The sequence below is a fragment of the Meriones unguiculatus genome, chromosome 14 (genome assembly GCF_030254825.1).
Source record: "Meriones unguiculatus strain TT.TT164.6M chromosome 14, Bangor_MerUng_6.1, whole genome shotgun sequence".
Lineage (NCBI taxonomy): Eukaryota > Metazoa > Chordata > Mammalia > Rodentia > Muridae > Meriones > Meriones unguiculatus.
In genome coordinates, this window is record NC_083361.1 from 53,547,515 (window position 1) to 53,572,006 (window position 24,492).

A 24,492-nucleotide genomic window follows, 5' to 3' on the forward strand; every position below is an offset into this window, starting at 1 on the left:
TTCCAATTCATCACACAGCTTTGCACGGTGTCCCATTGTCTATGGGCTGCTGTGGCCCAGGAGACTCTGAGCCCCAATACCTGGCATTTCTGATAACCACTGTGGGGTGACTGTCCTTCACTGTACAGACAGAACATACAGTATAAGAAACTGGATCCCAGGGTCACCCTCTTCAAGGTCATTGCCAAAGCACACCAAGACACATGCAGCCTACACTGCAATGGCTGGAGAAATTTCTCTGTCAGAAATGAGTTTAAATTTTGTTGATGACCACTACAGGCTCCTAAATAGTTGACGATTAGCTGATTATTTACCAAGGTCTTGGAAGTCGAGATGCATAACTCACAGCACATTAACCAACGGGCACAAGTTACAATAAAGCAGTCATCAATATAAACATGACTACGCAGAATCTGAGATCCCATTCCAAGGCTCCTGAGCTCCCAGGGCCCAGCTCTTCAGCGTTGTTTCTATGCAGGTTGCCACCTGTCATTTGGTGGGAAGAGTCTGACATTCTTCAATGGGGCCTTGAAAATAATCAATTCTTTCTGAGAACTTTCTCAATAGCAGTTATATGCAACAATCAAGAAAAGCCTATAACAACTGCTTCCAAGTGAATTTTAAGATGATGCACTTAGCTCATTGTGATGTTGAGTGCATAATTACCTTATCAAGAATTTTTGTCAACTTCGTATATAATGTGCTCATCGTCTCTTGCCAAAAGCTAAGTATTAGTACATTTCTAACTAAAAACATGCCTGGCGGATCAAAATAAAACAGCTTATATTTCTCACCAAAGTCATTTAAGGAAATCTAGATCACCGCCAGGCTTCCCTAAAAGGAAGAATTTTCCCATGGCAATTTTTAATTTCATGCAGTGTCTTAGTTTCTTGTTGTTATTGTTGATTTTGTTTTGTTTTTCCTGTCATTGCTGTGATGAGAGATCCTGACCAAAGAAACTTAAGGGAGAAAAGGTTTATTTTACCTCAGTAGCTTGAAGTGGCTAGATCTTATCTCCAATCAGAAGAGGAATACAATGAATGTATGCAGCGCCCATCTCAATACCCCACTTTTATATAGTCCAAGGAGCGGTGCCTGAGGAAGGATGCTACCTTCTTACCTCAATTAGCACAACCAAAGACCTGCTGAGGGGCCCAACTCCTACGAGAGTCTAACTTCTGTAAAGCTGTCGATCAACACTAGTCATCACACATAGTTTTGAACGGTCTGCTTAAACCTCTTTTCTATTTAGACCCTCCATGTTAACATGACTTACTACTAGCAATTTAAAGGAAACAGGGACTGAAGCAATGGTTCAGTGGGCAAAAGCACTTGCTGTGAAGACTTGGGTTCAAATTCCCAGCACCTAGATTAAAAACAAACAAACAAACAAAAAACAGCAAGTGCATACAGGTGCATATACCTGTAGCCCTGGCGCTGTGAAGAATGGAGACAAGAAGATTGCCAGGACTCACTGGCTGTCAGTCCAGCTCTGCAGTCAGTCAGAAACAGCATCTCAGGGGAAGAAGGTGGTAAGCGATGGAGTAGGACACTTCATGTTCTCCTCTGCCTCTGAACACATATCACATGCATCACACACACACACACACACACCACATACATGAAACACAAGCAGGAAGAATACAAATCTGTTTTCATAAGCAACATGTGCACTCCAGATATTTAAACAGCTTTGCTTGAAAAGTGAAATTCCTTGTTGCTTCAAGACCTGTACAAGTAAGTATATGTACACACCTTATTTCTCTCTCTTTTACAATTAACCCATGAAGAATCGTCTTTAATGTGACCAAGCAAAAATACACTCTCTTAAAAAGAGGTCCTGCTCTTTCCTGACTATAAGAAACTCCCAAAGTGGATTCATAATGAATTGCCTGAATAATGACTTCAAACAGATTTACATTAAATATATTAACCTTTAACTCACCTATATTTTAATAGCATATTAAAGTTATATTTGAGATCAATTCATAGCTTAGAATGAAAGCCCCATAGGCTTTCTAGAACTCATATTAAAGGTTAAAGTGATTCATATTTTTTTCTCCACAGAATCTGGTCAGACATATGACTTTGTAGTCTGACTAGGGATGAATTTCTGATGGGCACAGCAGGAATCATTCCTGTCGGTACAAAAATTCAAAGACACTTTTGGGAAGAAGATAATGTATGCAGCCCAGGGTTTTAAGCTTTTTTTACATTGAAAAATGATAGGCATAGCAATGAAGAGAGAGAAATATAAAAACGCTAATTCTGGATGAAGTTCATCCATCATGCACTTCACATTCCTTGGCATTTGCATGGTATATTAAATACTGAGGTTTCGGAAAACAAAAGCAACAGAATCCAGCTGGATGGAGACAAAAGCAAAGGCATTTCTCTTCATCTCTGGCTTTCTAATAAACCCAGGACCATGACAAGAACTAGTCATTTGTGGTTATTCACAAATACATAAGGTTGTTTTGCCCAGCCATGCAACCTACTGCTTCCATTCTAGGATGGCACCAGCAAGCTCCAGTGACTAGAAAAAAAAAATCTGGTCAGTGTCTAGAATAGTACTCAGACATGGCTGATGTCTCTTTTTGTCATGCAGGCAGGTTTATCAGGGACAGAATGTAATCTTGAGCCTAAGAATTATCTCAACACCTGCCCGAATTACTGTAAAACTCTTCAAATTATGCCAGTGGCAACCAACAGCTGCCTGATTTGACTTAAGTCCCACTCACCCAGAGAAAAACCATGCTGAGTACTAGAAACCTAGCCAGCTTCCCAGGGTTAGTGAGTTCATGCACCTTAGGAAAGAATCATTATTGCTACTTTGCTAGACTGACATAATTCCTTACTACATTGTACATCCTATTTTACACCACAGATAAGTAAAGCTGCTACTTTTAATCAAAGACGCCTGTTTTTATAGCAAATGAAAACCAGTAAACTACAATTGGCCACAATGCAAAAGATTAACATACCATGGAGAGCTCAGTCCCAACAGACACATCTACATCACAGCTCCAGCGTCTGTGTCTTAGGGATCATCATGGAAGAGGGGCCAGAAAGTAAGAGCCAGAATCTGAGACCTCTCCCCGCCACTGCCTGCTGGGTCCACCTGCGCACAGCCAGTAGAGGTAGGCTGTGTGCTATCCCCTGAACTCCATCTTTGGGCTCACCACTCCGCCTACCTTCCCAAGGAGGCCTGCTGGGCCCCAGAAAAATCCAGGTTAGACCCTTACCCACCAATTCCCTGCCTCCAGAGAACCCCTGGGGCCATAACCACCAGCAGCGAGCTGTGCTCTGTCTCCTGAGCTAAAGGCCAGCATAAGAATACAATGAACAAGAACCGGGGCAATATGGTACCAAAATAGCCCAGCTATCCTACACCAGCAAGCCTTGGATATCCTAACATAGCCAAAGCACAAGAAGATGACCTTAAATCTAACCTTATAAAGATGATTGTCTTTCCAAGAGGAAATGAATAAATCTTTTAAAGATATATAGGAAAATACAATCAAATAGGTGAAGGAAATAAATAAAAGTCTTCAAGACCTGAAAATGGAAACAAAAGCAATAAAGAAAACACAAACTGAGGGAATCTTGGAGATGAAAAACCTAGGGAAGAGATCAGGAACTACAGATGCAAATATTAACAACAGATTCTAAGAGATAGAAGAAAGAATTCCAGGCATAGAAGATATTATAGAAGAAATCAATACCTCTGTCAAAGGACATGTTAAATCTGAGAATTTCCTGACACAAAACATCCAAGAAATCTGGGATACTATGAAAAGACCAAACCTAAGAATATCAAGAGTAAAAAAAGGAAAAGATTCTTAACTCTAAGGCTCAGAAAATATTTTCAACAAAATCATAGGAGAAAACTTACCCACCCTAAAGAAAGAGATGCCTATAAACATACAAGAAGCTAATAGAACATAAAACAGATTGCCCCCCCCCCAAAAAAAACCTCCTGCCACATAATAATCAAAACACTAGATGTACAGAACAAAGAGAAAATATTAAAAGCTGCAAGGGAAAAAGGCCAAGAACATCATGAAATTTGCAGGTAAATGGATGGAACTAGAAAAGATCATCTTGAGTGATGTAACCTAGACCAAGAAAGACAAATATGGTGTGTATTCACTTACAAGTTGATAGTAGACAGGATCGTAGACAGTGGAGTACAGGATAACCATGCTACAATCCACAGACCCAAAGAAGCTAAGTAACAAGGAGGGCTCAAGGGAGGATGCTTGAGTCTCACTGAGAATGGGAAATAAAGTGGACAACGGGAGTGGATGGAGGGAAGAAATGGGGTGAGGGAGAGAAGAGGGAGGAAGAGGGAACAAGTTAAGTTAGGTGGGGGAGAATATGGGGAGAGACTGGAACTGGTGTGGGTGGGATCTCTGGGATGAGCTAGAAACCTAGAACAATGAAGGCTTCTAGGAATCTATGAGCGTGACCCTGGCTCAGACTCCTAGCAGTGGCCATCTCCTGTGTCCAGAAAAGACCTCCAATAGAGGGACTAGGGTACCAACTCAGCCTCAAAACTTTAGGTCCACAACTCCTCCTGCCAACAAGATGTGCAGGGTTAAAGATAGAGAAGAGGTTGAAGGAATGGCCCACCAATGACTGCCCTAGCTTGAGACCCAGGCCATGAGAGAGAACACACCTCTGACACAGTTATATTCTGCTATACTTCCAGAAAGGCACCTGCTATGGCTGTTATCTGGGATGTTTCACCTAGCAACTGATGGAAACAGATTTTGCAGAGACCCACAGCCAAACACTGGGTGGAGCTCGGAAAATTCTACGGAAGAGAGGGACAAAGGATTGAAGAAGTCAGAGATATCAAGGACACCACAAGAAAACACACAGAGAACCAACTAACGTGGGTCCATAGGGGCCAACAGAGACTGAAACAACAGAGACCATACACAGGATGGACCTAAGCCTTCTGGACATACGTAACAGTGGTGTAGCTTGGTCTTCACATGGTACTCCTCTAACAGCAGGAGCAGGAGCTGTATATGACTCCGATGCCTTTGGATCCCTTTCTCCTAGCTGGGCTGCCTTGCTTAGATGATACAACTAGATCTACTGGAACTTGATGTGCTAGAGCAGGTTGATATCCCTTTTTCTGAAAATTTTTGTAGGCATGAGGTTACTGTATAATTGATTTCTGTACTCCCCCCCCCCCATATCTGGTTGCAATCCTGGTTCTGAGAATCTCTTATCTCAATGTTGTCTAAACACTGCTCCTGAATTTTCCCCTATATGCCAATAAAGGGTTACAGCTTTATTGGCAATACAGCTTACAGCTAACCACTGAGCAGGGAGAAAATAGGGCTGGACATTCTGCCAACAGGAGGAGAGAACGGAAGTAAAGGATTCAGCCAAGGGAGAGGTCCAGGTGACATCAGGAAAAGGAGCTGGAGCCGAGAAAGCTACAAAGTGCAAATATCTCTAGGATGTACACTGGGAGGAAACCAGATTAGTTTAGAGGGTTAAGTATAGAGTAATAACTCCTCAGTTATTGTGTTGTGAAGCTTATTGTTAAACAAATAGAAAAAAAAGCCAGTTATTTGTGTGATAGGATAAGAGAGAAACTGAGAAACAAACATAGTTGTATAAAAATAGCTTTAACACCTTTTCTGAGGAGAGGGGAGCAGGAGGATGTGGGTGGTAGAAAGATGGGAGGTAGGACAAGAAGGAAAAGAGAGAGGGGAGGCCGCAATCTGGATATGAAGTAAATTAAAAAAAAAAAAAGCCAGAATCCAAGAAGCCTGATGTGAAACTATTTCCCCTAGAAATTGCTGAATATATAAGATCTGAACAATGGCAGTACTAATGGAAACGTTACTGTGGAAGGGGAAATTTTTCTGAGCATTTGGCCCCTAGATAAGAACTATAGGCAATTAGTGACTGCTGGGAAAATGAGAATCAGCTTCTCCCAAGAATGAGCTCCCTTACTGGTTATTTAATGCGAAGTGGTCAGCCTTGAAACTGTATATACACCATATATATAGTGTATACATTATATATGCATAGACAGCCACATACACATATGTAAATAATAATCAAAGAAAAAGAGGCTATCGGCTTGAGTAGCAGAAATGGAAGAGGTTTGAGAGAAGGTAGCTGGGAGGGGCTGGAACTACAAGAGTCTAAATCATGCCTTAATGAGCTAATGAAAGGAGGCTCTTAGCTACATAGGGAAATCTGATTATGAGCCAGTCTGCCCTGGCCTGGAACCACACCTACATCAACCTGCTGCATACCTGTCCTATGCCTCAGTTTCTCCTTGGGTGGGACAACAGAGGTGCCTCACTGGGTATCATGAGAACTAAATGGAGGCAGCATGTGGACAGGTCTCAGCCCACACCATGTGTCATACCAACACTTGTCACAGAAGTCACAGCGAAGTGATGAGATCGTGTGGCTGTGATGTCTGCCCATTCAACTGTACCGCTCTCTCCAGAGCCTTTCCCGCCCCACCTGGAAAGCAGAAACAGCTGATGTAGGAGCTACAAATCATGCATTTCCCTTATTGTTAGTCAATTCAAGTAAACTTGATGTATCCTCAGTTTGGGGGTCTACCTTTGCAATGTTTATACGTTAAAGACTCTTCACAGATTCTACTTTTATAATTAAGGTCCACAGCAAAACTTAAGCAGGGGAACTGAAATTCCTCATGTAGTCCCTCTCCTGCTAACATCCCCACCAGGAAGGTACGTTAGTTATAATCAGCAAGACCTCAAGTCTATGGCTTATATAGGAGGCCCGCTGTTGATGTTGAACACTCTGGTTCAGACACGTGCATAATGGTGTAAATTCATGCCTTACAGTATCAACAAAAGCATTTCACTGCCCTAAAAGCCCTGTGTTTTGCCTGGTCACCCTTTCTGCAGCTCCTGATTGACTGACCTTCTCCACTCCCTTGTAACTTCCTATCTTTTGACCTTCTCCACAAATTGACTTTTATAAAAGGCATGTAGCCTTTTCTGGATGGCTCTTAGTGATAAACATTTCAGTTTCCTCTTTGTCTTCTTCTGGCTTGATAGGTCATTTCTTTTTAAACCCCGAATGCCCTTTGTCTGTACACACCTGCTAATTTATCTGTTCTACTGAAGGATAGAAGAGACTGAACTTCTGACCTACCACCTGAGATTGTGATTTTCAAACACCGTGAGACCTTGTAGTATTTCTGAAAGCCACTATGATGTGAATTTCTCTTACCAAAGACCATAGGAAAAAATAAGTCTGTGAGTGGTGCTTCTAACAGGTTCACAACAGAAACACCCGACTTTGTGATCCTCCACACCTTCCTGACTACTGTCACCTTTGTTAGCCATTTCTACTTAAGACTCAGGAGCCAGAATCCTAGCACCTGCCATCAGCCCCCAAGCCAGAAGGCCAGCAGTAAATCCTGGAACTCATTCTAAACTTCTGAATGAATGCCGCTTGTGCTTCTTAGGAACATGACAACTCAAGAGCCACTGAGGACTGCTTCAATGACTTCTGTGCCTCCTGGGCTTGTTTGGTTAATGATGATTAATGCAATGAAATAGATTGTGTTATTTAAACTGGGGTATTCCTGTTGTATTTATTAAGATCTAATTTACAGAAAAGAAAATTCAGTCATTTTAATTGAACAGTTGATGAATCTTAACAGAGACTGCCATGTAAACATCACCAGAATAAAAGCATGAAATGTTCCATAGAACTGAGGGTTTGCCAGTGCCTGTGCTGTCAGTGTCTTCCCATCATCCCAGCAAAAGTAGCATCTACTCTTGATCAGCAGCAGCCACAGACTCCTGATTACATGCTCTTTCATTCTTGGTTTCCCTTCTGTCTCTTATTTCTCCTTTCTTTTCTTTCTTTCTTTGAAAGTGAATCACTATTCAGTCCAGGCTGACCTTGACAGTACAATCTTCCAAGATCTACGATAACAAGCATGTGCTATCACAACAGGTCTGGCTCCTCTAGCCTATTTCTTTTGAGATTCATCCATGTTGCATTTAGCTGTACCATGACCCTGAAGTATTATATGAAAACCTGGAGCAAGCAAGCTGGTACTGGCCTGGAAGCTTCCTCCCTACTGGCTAGCCTCCTAGTTCTGAAAGTGCTATGCATACCACTAGAGGAAAAGAATAATCAATCTAATGCAGGTGTGACCTCTATATGCACTAAAGTAACAACTGACCTGGAAAGCATGCCAACTGGTACAATACAGGCTAGAATGTCATACAAGTAACCAAACACTTTCTGATTGGATTTAAGGACTTCTACACAGGATGAAACCCCTACCTGTTACTGCCACTGGGCCAACAACCTATGGTTGGACAGGTAACAGGTCCTGGGAGAGAACCTACCCTGGGAGAGAACATTTACATTTGCCACTGTTCTGCTAAATGGACATCTCCGACTGACCTACATTATGCCCATAGATTAAGATATTTCTCAACCTTATTTGCAATAGATGATAGATAACACAGAGACCCACAACAGACCAAGATACAAAGATTAAAAAACTGCAGAATGTCTAGCCTTAAATGAAATTACATATGTATGTAATATATATCATATATATATTCTATATTAATATCACACTCCCTCCTCCAAAGGTTCAGGAGTCATTGTATAAGGGGAGACAGAGATGGATGACTGGAAGGAAACAGTGTTTTCTAGACACAATCATGTAGCTGCAAGTATCAACTCAGAGTAGATGTGACAGCATGCACAACTTGCATAATCTCAAGCCAGACAAAGCCCCAGCACTGAAGAGGGAAGTTGGGCATAAAGTCCCACCCCTAGCCAAGAAGCTATTGGCAACTCTTAGCTGCTGACAGCGGGGACAGTATTTTTCTCTAAAGTGTAGACCCTGCTAAAATGACCACACTCCAGTGGAAGGCCACACATTCTACAGTATTTGAGCACTACAAATAGGCCTTGATAGGCCTGCGGAGCACAAAGACACAAAGTTGTGTGGGAAGGGATGGGGGGTATATCTGGGGAGATTTGGGGGAACGAAGGTAAATATGATCAAAACAACATTGTAGGAGAGTCTCAAAGAACTATTTTTAAGACATAAAAAATGCAATGTAACAAAAAGTGCCACATGTGGTACATTAAAATACTCTAAGAGGACAAAGAACTGTGTTCAACATGTTTCCAATGCCACCTTTCAACGAAAGTTGGGTCTCACTGGGAGATACCAAGAAACCAGAGCTCTGTGAAGTAAGAGACATCTTTTCAGGAACACCATCAGTTGGCAACCATGACATATTTCACTTCTCGCCGTAAGAGCTGACAATTCTGAAAGGGGTTCTCCAGGGTGACATCAGGAAAATGGCTAATTGAAGACCTGAAAATCCACTGCTGCATAAAAAGAAGTAAATTCGCAGAGACATTGCTAGGATCAGTTTGCTGAGAACTCTGGAAGTGAGCCAGCATCTTTCGGGCAACCTCAGGATCCCTTTGTCAAAGTAAACAGCTGAATCCTGTGGTGGGGAAGTAAGCGTTATGGTTCTTTGGCTTGCCCTACTCCACCCTCCACCTCTATACTAACCTTGAAATCAGTTCCTGGTACAAGTCTAGAAGCCACCTGAAGGAAACAACAGCCTGCTTTCAGAGACACTCCCAAATAACTGGCCCTTCTAGCAATTATCTGGAGGCCATTCTCAGTGGTAATCTGTACATTGCCTTACTTGAAACCCACACAGTAGCAAATGCCTGACCCCTGGGAGAGAATTGGCACATAATATTTATAGGCAAGTATTTCCACTCTGTAGTTGCCTAAGTAGTAGATAATATCCATGGCGGATTAGAAGTGACCACCCAAACAGCCTTTTAGTAAGAGCTAGGGAGTAAAATGATCACAAGCTTTTGTAAAGCCACTGCATACTTCAGGGAACACAGTTTGCCACCTGGCTATGTGGAGATGTGTATATGCCCAGGGTGGAATTGAGACTGCTCTGAACTGTAGCCTCTAAGTCTAGAGTTCATGTAAGCAGAAGATGAACAGTAAAGCAGATTGTCAGCTGCTTGGAATTATGTTCAAAGCATGCCCCAGAAGACACACATGGCCCCTAAGCAAAGACTAGGCACTAGCTGCACACATTTACAGGAATCTTTGTCAAACCATAATCAAAATAACTACTAGATTTACTAGACAATTCAGCAGCACGTATGACAAATCACCCTACTTTACATAATTTGTTAAGAAATCACTAAACAAACAGGTGGCAAAATCTACAATAAACAGTATCAACAATTAAATACGGAGATGTGTAAACTTAATTGCCATAGGTGACATTATACTCTTGAAAATGTCTGGTTTGCAACAGGGAGTTATAAAACATGTGAAGATGTATCAAGCACGTCACATGTTAGAGTGGAAAAACAATCAGAGTAAACAGTCCCAGAGGAAGGTCAGATGGTGGGGCTTAAAGATTTCAGCTCAACTCTTTTACATATACTGAAGAGACCTAAAAGAAATCTTGTTCTAAAAAAAATATACAGGGAAAACAAAACAGGACAAAAACATAGAAAAAAAGAAAGTAGAAAATATTTTTAAAAAATGGCAGGGGTGAGAAGAAAGTATCAGCCACAAAGCAAGGACCTGAAAGGCAGGCCGACATCATCAAGTCTGGACAGAGAGGGAACCAAAGAGCAAAGAAACAACAAACCTTAAGCTAGCAGTTCTCAGCCTGTGGGTTGTGACCCCTTTAATAAACTTCTATCTCCAAAATTACCTGTACTACAATTCATAAGAGTAACAAAGTTACAGTAGTGAAGTAGCAATGAAAATAATTGTATGGGAGCTGGAGAAACGGCTCAGTGACTAAGAGCACTCATTGGTTGCCCTTCCAGAGGACTGGAGTTCAATTCCCAGCACCTACATGGCAGCTCACAACTGCCTGTTGCTCCAGCTCCAGGGATCAGGCACCATCATGCAGATAAATATGCAAGCAAAACACCAAGGCGCATAAATTTAAAAAATAAACATTCTTTTTTAAAAAGGAAAGAAAATAATTTTATGGTTGGGAGTCACCACAACATGAGGAACTGTATTAAAGGGCTGCAGCATTAGGAAGGTGGAGAACCACTGTCTTAAGCAATACATAGAACACCACCCAAAAGGCTAAAACACACATGAAGAGAGCATTGAGAGGGGAGGGGAGAAGAAGAAACAAGGGTTAGAAGAGTATTTGAAGAAGCTACGGCCCCAAACTTCTCAAATTTGATAAAAGACATGAATCTAAACTTCAAAGCCCAGTGAATCACAAGTAGGTCAAACTCAAAAGGACTGATACCTGGACACAACTTAGGTCAATTGTCAGAAGCTAAAGTCAAACAGAGATCACAGAAGCAAGAACAAGTGACGGTCCCTCACAAAGGATCCCCAAAAGATCAATAGCTGGTCTCTCACAAATCACGTATGATAAAGGGCAGCGCAGGGCATTTTAAGGCTATAAACTGAAAAAAAAAGAAAAGAAAAGCCTAGGAATAAAACATTCTATATATAGCAAAGCCATCCTTTTAAAACGAAGGAAAATTTGAGCCATTCCAAAATAAAAACTAAAAGCATTATCTATGAAACACATCCTATAAGAAATAAGAGAAAAAGATAGCAAAGAAACATAACTCCTCTCCTGTCTGGTTTAAAAGACAACTGGGTAAAATAATGATTGCATGGGTGGGGTGAGGGGCACACACCATACAAAGATTTACTTTGTAAGAAAACAGCATAAAGAAGGAAGATTGGCATCGCAGAAGGCCAGCACGTGTATAGAATTGGCATTAAGTTAGTATTCATCTGAAATCGGCTGCTACATGTTATGATGTCCACCTTGTTATGGAGAACAATAACTAAGAAAATTACACAAAAATAGGTAATGCCTTTTCTATTGTTCTGGGTAGCCAGGCAGTCCTCAAGGATTCAAGGCTCTCAAAGGGAAAAGTGGCAGCTCGGCCTAAAATAAAATGAAAGTAGTATGCTAGAAAATGCAAAGGAAGAAGGTAACAACAGAGGAACAGAAAAACACTTTAACAGACAAGGCACTTAGAAAGCAGAGTTTGAATCATGATTCTTCCTTATCAGAACATATGTTAAGTGGAAAAATACCTTCAGTTACAGGGCAGACACTGGCAATGTTTGAATCATGATTCTTCCTTATCAGAACATATGTTAAGTGGAAAAATACCTTCAGTTACAGGGCAGACACTGGCAATGTATATTTTTAAAATACAACCCAAGCACATGATGTCTATAAGAGGCTCACTTTATATTCACAGACACAGAGAAAAACAGCAAAAAGATGAAACATGATGCACTGCAACCTTGCAAGAGTTGGCTTAGTTAACATGATGCTAGATAAAATGGTCTTTAAGACAAAACTGTTAGCAGAAACAAGGAAGGGCATTTTACAATGATGGATCAATACATCAATCAAGAAAATATAATCATCAAAAACATACCCACACCTAAAAGACAGCCAAGATTTACAAATAGTATCCTGAATACCTTGGTCAACAGCCCTGCTCTGAAATAAAAAATGTGTAGTTTGCCTAAGTTTGCTAAAACTTGAGAAACAAGTAAGCCCTTGGAAAGGTGTTGAGCTCTCACTCTTGCTACCCACAGAAAGGATCCAAGGAGTTAATAAAAAAGCACTGATAAAGGAGCTCCACAGCACAAATGTAGACAGCAGGGTAGAGTAGCATTGGCTAATGATGCTCCAATGTATGGCACGAAGCAGAAACTCTGAGAGGTAAGATCGCAGACCCTGAAACATATTCCCTGGGCTTATATCTAGGCCTTTCCTAGCTGCAGAAATCTATATCTATCTATCTATCTATCTATCTATCTATCTATCTATCTATCTATCTATATCTATCTATAGCTATACCTATACCTGTATCTATATCTACAGATATGACTAAATCTAGCTATAACCATACCATTGAGAGGGGGACCCAAGAAATGATCAGTAAATGTAAGCAGTTAATATTTTCATCATCATCACCATCATCCACCCACGATGAGCACAGTTCCAAGTCACTCTGAACCTTCAAAGGCGAAAGTTAATGATAGGGACCAAAAGAGAAGGCAGCTTTGCCTAACAGAAAATAGGTCTGGTTGTGGCACCATGAGGTTACTTTATCCCCGAGGGCATCTGTAGTAGATGATGCCATCAGCATTGGTGTCCACATTCACAGATACCAAGAATGACTTCTCATCCTGGGTCAGGCTGATCACAATGAAGTTTAGTGGGAGAGACTATATATTCAACCTTCCTATACACCAAGAAATCATAAGAAACGCACCAACCTACTCCATGCATTTACACACACACACCCATACACACACTAGCCTTTTTCAGTGATAGAAGTGGACAACAGGGGATTGCTCCCCAAAAGGGAGGGCCTGGGAAAGAAAAAGATATTGTCTGACCTGTGGGTTGCAAGGTTCATGTTTCGTAAAACATGAATGATGCTATAAAAGAAAAAAGAAAAAAGAAAAGAAAGAGAGAAAGCCATCCCAAAACAACAGAAAGTTCTTAGCAAATTGCACAGCTGTGTGTCAAAATGTAATATTCAACACTAGGGTTAACCAGTAGAAAGAATGTAGCTGAAGCCCAGATAAGTTATTTAGAAAATAAAAGAAAGGAATCATACCTAGAAAGAAAGAAAGAAAAAAAGACGAGAAAATAATAGAAAATGTTAAGGATCCTAGAAGGTCAATTTAGCGGGAGAGATGTCTGCTTGAAACTCAAGAAAGAAAAACCAAAAAGGATAAAGAAGAGATGATTTAAACTTGCAGCAAAATTTTCTTGAATTTCCTAATAAACAAATAATCAGAATGAGACTGTCTCCACAGTACGTATTTACTAGGTCTGAGATCAATATATTAATAGTTATTCAGAAATTATAACATAAAATGTCTCTTGATATTACAGTTATAATTTGTCCAGAAATTCATGTATAAAGTCAATCCATTCATGATGAAATTCAAGCCACAATCATTTTGTTAACTTCGTACATTTATCCTAAATTTTATAAAAGAGAAAAGTGCACGGAAGTAGCCAAGAAAATTATTAACAAGACAAAACCACGACTTGTGAAAGGCTGGCTTCTTAAAGTGGATGACACTGGCTTCAGGGGAGACTGACAGTTCGTTCCACAGCACAGACATCAATAAACAGACTTACATCCATGGTGGTGCACACCTTTAATCCCAGAAATTGGGAAGCAGAGGCAGGTGATCTCTGTGAGTTCGAGACCAGCCTGGTCTACAAAATGAGTCCAGGAAAGTCAGGGCTACACACAGAGAAACTCTGTATTGAAATACTAAAAACCAAAAACAAAACAAAACCAAACCACCATCACCACCACCAACAACAACAACAACGAAAACAACAACAAACAGACTCACATCCAGCAGTGGAGGCAAAGCACGATCACACGTAACAGAAAATACTAACATTCAGAAACTGCTACTGAAAGAGTGACTACCTATCCTTGGCTACATGATGAGACCTGGGGTATATAAAACTTTGCCACATGAATGGGGGAAAACCTAAACAGACTGTACAAGATTAAAAACAATAATAATTAAAATAAAACCTAACAGGTGCTGGAGGGATGGCTCAGCAAGTGAAGTCAGAAGCTGCCAAGCCTGATAGCCTGAGTTTGGTCTTCAGGATCTACATGGTGGGAGGACAGAAGTGATTCCTCCAGGTGTCTTCTGACCTCCTCACTTGTGGCACGACACATGAGCATGCATGGGTGCATGCCCACACACACAGACACACAGGTAGACAGACAGACAGAAAGGGCAAAAGGCACATCATCAATTAAATTAAAATTAAAAGACAACAACAGTATAAAATACTGGTTTTTTTTTTAACTAAAAAGCATGCAAGTATTAGGAAATCCCACAAATAGTACAGTGAAGACAGGAAACAACAACAAAGCCAGAGTCCTATCATAAAAGGCAGGCAATACCAAATCCACCCCTAAATCTCCCTGGTACCCATATCGCTTCAGATGAGAACGCTTTAAAATAGATTCACCATGCTGTGTGAGACATGAGATAATCTATAATTTGTTACGTATAAAAATATTTCAACTTCATGCATAGCTTCTTTTGGGGAGAAAGGCAAATGGTTTGTTTTATTTTAAGAATGTATTTAAATTTTTTCATATAGTAGTCTTTCAATAGTGTTAAAATTATTACAAAGATAGGCAGGATTTGACTCAAGGCTAGTTTACATACATCTTTTTTAATAATGCTATCTGTGATTACACATGAGAGTGTTGCCATTAGGATCACAAATGTCACAAGTTGCTTCTTTTGAGTCTTTTGACAAATCATCTACTTAGAGCTGTGTGGTCTGGGTACTAACTCGGGATTAGTTGCTACAAAGAGAACAAGTCCCTCAATCATATGAGTCACTTCATATGACAAATGACACCAGGTTTAAAAAAAAAAGCTATCTTTATTGTCATTGAACTCACCGGCTTTCGGCATCTGAAAGGCTCTCACAGCATACCACAACTCACATCTCACAGAATACACACACAGAGGGGGAGAGAGAGAGAGAAAGAGAGAAAGAGCGCATTTATCTCTCTCTATGCTTACAAAGTCTTCTTCCTCAAGTACTGGTCAGATGCCTGCTGTCCCTTTCCCTCCTCCCTAACAGATCCTTTTCCTCCATTATGTCACCAGCTTTATGTTAGAAGTCTTGACTCTCACTCAGCCCACAGTCTGTGTAGATGCTCAGGACCATGCAAAGGAAGAAACGGCACAGTTTGCAACCAGCTCATGTGTGGGAGTCTCTGGAGACACCCATCCCTGCCATCAGCAGGGTCACTCATCCTTGCAATCACCCAGTGACCCCTGCAGGCATCTAACGCGGCTTCTTTCTAACCACCATGAGGGTCTCTTTCCTTCACAGAAGTCAAACTCACTCTAGTGGTCACTAGAGGAGAACAGAGGCCAGTGATCTCCCTGGGAACGAGAAGACCGAGTGAACAAATACTGAAGTCATAAACCTGAGACCCTGTGGATGAGCATGAACAAAGACAGGGAAGGGAAGGATGTGATAGTGGCTCTCAGTATTCAGGCTGGGGTGGGGCAGGGTCAGAGGAGAACAAGGCAAAAGATGTGTGGTTAGAGGACAGACACCATGCAGAAGGGAATGTCCGTGAGACCCATGGTCGGCTGAATGGAGAAAAGGCGGATTTTGGAGTCAAGGTCTTGGGTTCAAGGATAAGGTGGCTTTTGTTAAAGCCTGGGGGCTACCCCTTCTCTTCTAAAATGCAAAGCTGATTCTTACTGTCTACTGGGAGGAGAAGTGTACACATCACACTCAACTAACGGCCACCGTCATTACCCGTATTATTTCACTGGTGTTACCAGAGAGAGAGCAGTTGGGGTCACTCACCTAAGAATCCTGGGTGACAGCTCCTTTCATGTGTCACCGTGGCAAGTATATAACTCCCAGCCAGATACTTTGTGGAACACTAGTTTGGATGTTGCTATGATGTTTTCATGAGAAGAATGACTTCCTCTGAAGAGAAGGGACCTCCTTTCAGACTCAAGTGACACTCATTCTCCCCTGAGGCTCTAACCTGCAGACTAGGGTTGTATTTCGGCCTCGTTAACAATCCCACGAAATTCTCTAAAGCAAATACCCTAATAGATGAGCGGGCAAAGACTAGCTAGTTGTATCCTGTTTGCTATATTTTCTGGGGACTCCTGGCTGATACGCAGATATTTAGGAATGGAGAGTTGGGTCTCTGTATCCATTGATTCTACACAAACAAAAGAACATGCTTACGGGAGAGACAGCTACCTACCAAGCAAAACTCCCCTCCCTCTTACAATGTGTAGCTGCCTCTGAGAAATGTCTGTTCAGACACGCAGCATATGGTGACAAGTTCTTCCTGTGAGATGTGCACATGATGTGTATCACCGTTAGGCCAAGGCCCACCTCCTCACTGAATCCCACTGACTCCAGAGGCATAGGAAATAGGGGGGCGGCAGATGTTAAGATCTCTGAACCTTCTATGGAAAAAGTATCTGCTGACAGCGGTGTCTGCCCTGGAGAACCAATGGGAGTAAACCTGCCCTGCATAGAGACACTACAAATGTGGGGTTTGGCACGATGGTTAGCATTTCCCTAGTGAAGCCCTTCATCCTCAGCTGGGGCCTGGGAGGAGATCAATCATAGCAAGGTGAATGTGAGCACCTTCCAGAGAGCAGCTGGTCCTACACCAATCACCCAGCAGGACTCAGGAACAAGCAGTTGGAAGAATGCCTCTACAGGCCCAGCTGCCATCCCCTCCTCCCTGCACATGGCTCCAAAACCTCTCTTCCAGCTTTTCCATGATACACCTGAGCCACATCCATAAGGCATTTCTCAGGCACCTGCGTGCTGGCCACCACAAGAGGATCTCCACCCTGGGCCCAGGACAGGAAGTGGAGCAAGGGGTTGGCCCGGTGACTAAGGCTGTATCTTTCTACAACCATCCTAAGGAACACAGTTTTCTTTTGTTAGGTGGCTGGCATCAGAGGTCTTAATCTGTCTGTCCTGTGGGGGTATTCAGATAATGGAACAGACTGTCTCGGTGTTGCTAAGGACAGCTCAGAAGTTATGGCTGGTCCCCAGCCAGCGTGTGTACTGCCAAACCATTCCTCACAAAACCAGCTTCTCCATCTCCATGCTGGACTTGCCATAAGGTCATCCATCCAAGAGCGAGACAGGTTGGGGTGGGATATAAGGGTGCAAAGAAACAAGAACAACCAGGTGGGGTTCTTCTTGTTGTTGAAGCTGGGTGGAGGGTATACCAGGACTCACTATGCAAGTCTTTCTCTCCACTTTTCTGCACATTTGAAATTTTCTATATTTAAAAAAAAGAGAGAGAGAGAGAGAGGGGAAATCTCTTCTGTGAGCTGAACACAAGAGGAGACTCAACCAAATCCAAGCCACTATCTCCTCTGACACCATTTCAGGATATGACTGTCACATTCACGAAGGAAGTATCTTTCAGAAACACATTTGTTTCCGCCCCGCCCCCATTTCCATTAATAATTAGCACACATCATTATCTCCAAGTCCTATCACTTAAGACAAGATCTTAAATAATTGATTAATACAAAAGGAGAACACAACCACACTGCCTTGTGCAGAGCCCATCAAAGTTCTTCTTCTAGTCCTGACACAGACACATCAATATACTAATGCACACATGGAGAAGACCAGGCTGCAGATCAATACACACGCAGATGCTTGGGGTATTTCTCAGAGGGAAAACCCATCATCCATCCCCACTCCTGGTGGTCCACACCTCCATACCCTGCCCAGGAATGGTTCTACTCAAGAAAGAATCTTTACCAATGCAGTTTATAAAGTGCACGAAAGAACTAACATTTCTTGACCTCTGGTAGAAGGTGTGTTGTCCCTACACTTTCATGTAAGTATTTGCACAGGCACACACAGATATTAGTGTCTGGAAAAAGCATCAGCATCCTTTCAAAGACTTTCAAACTGTCTTTGTTCTCTGTCTTCAAGAGCCGTCACTAGAGCAAAGCGAACAGATAAAGTTCGTTGACAGAATTGTCTTAGGAATCACTAAAGGAGCATGCTGGGAAGTAGAGCATGCCAATGCTGGGAGCCTATCAGTATGTAGCCGACACTACCCAACACCTCCTGTCAACAGCTGTGCGCTAGCTGCCACCACCCCAGCCTGCAGAGTACTCCTCTGCAGGCAGAATAATGTCCAAGGTCACCTGGAGCTCCAGGGACCACTTACCACAAGTGACAGAGGCCTCTTCCAGGAGACAACGCCAATGAGTCCAGACAACAGCACCTGGAAGGAAGGAGAGCAGAGGGAGGTGAGATACTTGGAAGTCATCTTTCAGACCAACTTCAACCTGTTCCACCCAGGAAAGGTCGTGTAAAACCCACACAACACAAGAGGCAAAGCTACGCCAACACGTAGCGTCAGCTTCCACAACATAACAGACACTCTGCTTCGCAGGGTCACAGAGGGGTCACCAAATGCTGCAAGGTGCTGCTCTACACTGCCCGTCACAGGACTATGCACCAAAAAGATCCCTCCCCCGACCCAAGGCTCATCAGTTCTCCATCACCCTATGCTCTTCCCATTTCCCAAGCTGCTCTCTTCAACCTCCTTTCAGAGCCCTAATCCCCAACACCAGGATCTCAAGATCTTTGGTTCCTCTTTGCATGCCCATGGGAAACTAGCTACTACGTGGCCCTTGGAAGCCTTCTGTGTTGGTGTCTCCACAGCCCAGGGCTCTGTCATCTCTTCTAAGCATCTCCTTGTCTGTAGCTTGTGTTCCTGGTAATCACTGTTTTCCCATTCAACACATTCAAAATGCACCTGAAGCCAACGCCTCCCAGACCTGTTCCTCTTACAATCTCACCTTTCCATAGGAATGCTCCTTTGTCCTGGCCGTTCCTGCCTAAATCTCATTCCCTGTCAGCCCTCCCTTGTATCCAAACAGATGCAGAGCAGGAGGCTCTAGAGTGCTGTGCAAGACAATTATTCAGGAGGCCTTAGCATAGATAAGCTATTTAGATGTGAGATCCTGGGAAGGTGGACCACACACACCTGCCAGAGAGGGCTTCGGTCCGGCAGCCATGGAACCAACTGAAAGCCCTGGATGCCTTTTCCCTGGGACTCCACTAGGGTCCACCAGACCTGTGGAGATGGTGCTACTGGCAGAGCTACAAAGTCAGCTTGGTCACTGCCCCAGTCAAGAACTGTTCGGTTGCTGTGAAGAGACAGCATGGCCAGGGAAACTCTTATAAAGGAAGTCATTTAACTGGGGCTTGCTTATAGACTTAGAGGACTAGTTCATGAGCATCATGGTGGGAAGCAGATAGGAGTGGTGCTGGAGCAATTAGCCGAGAATGAGGAACTGGGAGCATGAGAGAGAGAGAGAGAAAGAGAGAGAGAGAGAGAGAGAGAGAGAGAGAGAGAGAGAGAGAGAGACTGGGCTTGGTGTGGGCTTTTAAATCCTCAAAGCCCACTCCGAGGGACACACATCCTCCAACAAGGGCACACCTTGGTAGATCCTTTCCAAGTGATCCACCAAGGGATGGTTAAGTCTTTAAACATATGAGCCTATGGAGGTCATTCTCATTCAAAACACCACTTCATTCACCCTTAGCCCATCTGCAGTTGGCAGAACCAAATAGACCTGATAGGCTTTAGCCAATGCTTATGAATCCTCCAATCAGCACGGACGGTTAACCTTTACCCTCCTCCATGGTCTCCCTGGCAACCTCTTCATGATATTCTCTCTCTAACGCTGAGGAGGCCTTTGCCTTCTAGTTCTATGGCCTCTGGGCATCTGAGTCTAATTCTTCCAAAGGCCTCCAGAACCAAGCACGCAACTCCAATCTCCAATATGCAAACATGCCCAGCAGCCTCTGTAAGGCCAGACTGAGTCTCCACAGTCTCAAGTCATTTTAAAGTTAGATCATTCGGTCATTTCTCTACTGGACATCTTGTTACAACTCCTATCACCATCTCCTGCTTGACATTTCAAATTCAACCTCCATTGCTTCACCTCCAAATCCTTCTTTTGGGCTTGGCTTGAAATTCCAACCAGACTGCCATCATTTTCCGAGCTCATAGCTCTACATAGTTCTAGGGTTAGTAAGTGGCAAAGCTGGATTGAGACTTCTGTGTGTTGAGCCATTAGAATGTTCCTTGCTGTCTTTTATGCTTAGACAATAGGCTTACTCACTCACCCCTGGCTATGTGATGAACTGGCTGAGGAAAATGGGGGCTTTCCCACTCCCTCCCTTCACTCCTTTCTTTTTTTTTTTAATAATTTATTTAATTTTATTTTATGTGCATTAGTGTGGAGGTGTCAGATCCCTTGGAATTGGTGGTACAGACAGTTGTGAGCTGCCATGTGGGTGCTGGGAATTGAACCCAGGTCCTTTGGAGGAGCAGATAGTGCTCTTAACCACTGAGCCACCTCTCCAGCACCCCCTTCACTCCTTTCTAATCACATGTACCAAATCAAGTTCTTCTGAGCCATGACATCTGCAAGCCAGACGATAACTCTCACAAGACACAGACCTTGCTGGCATCTTGGCCTTGGCCTTTGTAACCTCTAGAATTGTGAGGGGGAAAAAATCTAAGCCATGGGCTTCTGTGTGGTATGGTAATGATATCTGATTAATATGTGGTGTATGCATCAGCATAACAAAATACCTCAGATAACTGGCTTACATAGAGCACAGACCGAGAGTAGGAAGACAGCTCAGTGGATAAAATGCTTGCTGCACACCAAGAGGACCTGAGTCCAGTCCCCAGGGACCATGTAAAAGCTGAACTTGGAGGCACACTTTTTGTAAGCCTACTACTGAGAGGCGGGGGCAAAGGCATGTGGATCCCTAGATTTCCCCGGCCAATCAGTCTATCCAGTTGATGGGCTCCAGGTCCAATGAGAGATCTGCTCCACGAAGGTATGGTGGAGAGTGACAGAGGTAGATACTCGGTGCTGATCTCTGGTCTCCCCACATGTCCGTGCACTCACACAGACATGTATATAGGTACATAGGGCACCCATGAACACATACTCATGCATATAACACACACACACACACACACACACACACACACACCTAAGGTTTCCCTGGACTCATGGTTCTAGAGGTCCCAGTGAATGACTAGCTGCACAGTTGCCCAGGCCTGAGTTGAGGATAGCACAGTATGATTAAGATGTGTAAAGAAGAAAAGCCTCAGGAAAAGCAAAGGAGGGGAGGGAAGGAGGCCCCATAATACCCTTTAAGAGCTTGTGTCCCAACACCTGAGGGTCTCCCACTTGACCTCTCCAGCTACCATTTCCCAACAGCACCAGCCAAGAGACTGAGACTTCAACACATTGGCCTCTAGGGGTTATGTGAGATCCCAATTACTGAATATGCTACTCTGCCTGGAGTGGGACTCTCTCTTCCCACCCTCTCCCCACGCTTCTACTTAAGCAGCAGGCTTCCTGCCTCCCAGGGTAGAAACTCTGGGGTCAGTTCTAAGGGCAGCAAGGGCCATGCCAGAACAGTTCAGAGAAGGTTTTTAAAACTCCTCTGAGGGGATGCTTCCTGCCCTTATCCATTTGTGACCCGAGGGAGCAAGGCCCATCCTTTAGAGCACAGTAGAAAAGAATTTCAGAGCCCCTATTCCTTGACTATTGATTCTTAGTTTGAACTCTTTTTTATTTTTTCTCAACTCCAGCTTCCAGTGAGGAGCTATGTCATGTTGTGGAGGGTTGGTAGTTCTGTAGGTTTATTTTATATCATGCCTGTGAGGAATCAAGCTAGCTGTGAAATTACCAGGCCGTGAAACCGCTGACCCATTTAATTGACCGGTTTTGTTATTCAAAGTCCACAATTTGCCAAGAACATAGGAAAAACTACAGAAGGTCAGAGAAGAGTAGCATATAATTAAACAGCTGTGGAAGAAAAAGCAAAGAAAATGGGAAAGGCGGGACGCTGCTGCTTGGAGAGGGGAGCTTGCAAGCATGTCCAGAGTTAAAAGGATAACAACTCCCTCTTCCCAGCTTCCTTACCCAACCTAGGGAAGGTCAGAGATCAAACTAGAGTTGAGACAGAGGTTCCTGCTGCAGGGTAATAGACTGTCAGGTAGTAATGGCCCTGTTACAGCCAAAAGTGTTTTTTCCATTGATGGTACCACTGCCTGGAATGAGAGAGGCCCAGAATACACTAGCTCTGTAGATCTCATCTTCTTAATGTTAGAATGTTCTTTTGATGCCTACAATCAAGAATTTTGTTCAGATCATCAGATCTGATTCAAAGGCAAATGACGAGGCAACATTTTAAGCAGTGAGACTCATCCTTCTAGAAGGAAGATGAGTGCCAATTCAATTACTTTCCCCAAACACATGGCAGGTGTGCCCAACAGCTATTGCAAAGTCAGCTCACTGCCAAGAAGCCGTGTTTGCTCCATGCCTGGAGAAGGAAGCTGTTGCAAAAATGGAGTAAGTGATCTGCGTGGACTGAATGATGCCTGCTGAGCTGTAAGAGCCACAGCACTTCAGACTGCAGCTCTGTCTCAAGCCGTTACTGGTTGGTTTCACACAGAGGGATAGACCCTTTTCTCCCCCTCCTTCCCCCCCCCCCCCCCCCGCTTCATTTTCTTTTCTGTGAGCCTTTCCTCGTCTGGCTTTCTGCCACATAACAGGGCTTATTCAGCTGTATACTCTCATTCTTCTCTACCACCAGGAAGCAAACTCACCATCGTGCCAGCCCTGCCCGTGACTGCGTTCTTCTCTTGAACTCTCACTACCAGCTACTTGCAACCTGTGGCCACTCGCCTCCTCTACCTCATTTCCTCATGGGGTCTGCACCAGCATACTGAGCTCACAGTGCTCCAGACAAAGCTCTTAACGTGTCACTCTCACAGACACAGAAATAAGGCTGTGTCCCCTTCTCAAGCTCTTTGAAACTGAGTTCAAAAGCTACCTGTGCTTTGATTTTATAGCCTCTAATTTATGGTCCAATGCAGTACCTCGCTCCCCCATGCTCATTGTCACATAGGCGATCTCGGACTGCATTATATGGTAGAGAATTTCTGTTATCCCTTGAAAAGATATAAAGGTCAGATATTTTCCTTTGTTTGCAGCATTTCTCTGAAGACTCCTTTTCCTCTGCCTCTCCTCCCTCATTATCCTGTCCATGACAGCTATCTCTGTTACTCTTACTCTAAGCTATACTTTCCATTTTTAAAAAATTTTATTCTTTGAGGATTCTGAACAATTTATATGTATATATATATATGTGTGTGTGTGTGTATATATATATATGTATATATATATGTGTGTGTGTATATATATATTCATTCCCAACTCCTCAAAGACCCCCACCTTTCTACCCCAATTTTTTATTCTTTTTCTTAAAAAAATTCAGATCCAGAATGTGTTTCCGAACTACCCCTGGGCACGGAGTCTGTGTGGAATGTGGTTGATATACCAGGTGTCACTCCATTGAAGAAAACTGACACTTTCTTACCCAGCAGCCATCAAACGCCAATAGCTCCTCAGCTAAGGGCAGGACTCCATGATGGGATGATGTCTGGCTTGAGCTTTCTGTCACATGGTCCATGCTGTCACAATCCCTGTGAGTTCGTTTGTTCATCTGCCCTGCTGTGTTTGGAAAACACTAATTCTTTGGAGTCAACCATCACCCCTGGCTCTTATGATCTTTCTGCCTCATCTTCAACATAGATCCCTGAGCCTTAAGGGGGGGGGGGGGGGAGGTAATACAGATATCATACTTAAGGCTGAGCATTCTAATGTCTCTTACTCTCTTTGCATTGCGGGTTCCCCTGTTTATTACCATCTATGGAAAGAAGAAGCTTCTCTGATGAGGGTTGAGCAGTGGACTGACCTGTGAGTATAGCAATATGTCATTA

General features: G+C 43.1%; 1 protein-coding gene across 1 annotated transcript in view; it reads right to left on the reverse strand.

Moving 5' to 3' along the window:
* Positions 1-24,492, reverse strand: part of Entrep2 (endosomal transmembrane epsin interactor 2) — a 406,727-nt gene that overhangs the window by 208,995 nt on the left and 173,240 nt on the right. Inside the window, exon 2 of the mRNA XM_060367282.1 lies at positions 18,832-18,888. Within this exon, the coding sequence (XP_060223265.1) occupies positions 18,832-18,888 (57 nt within the window). The remainder of the gene's footprint in view (positions 1-18,831; positions 18,889-24,492) is intronic.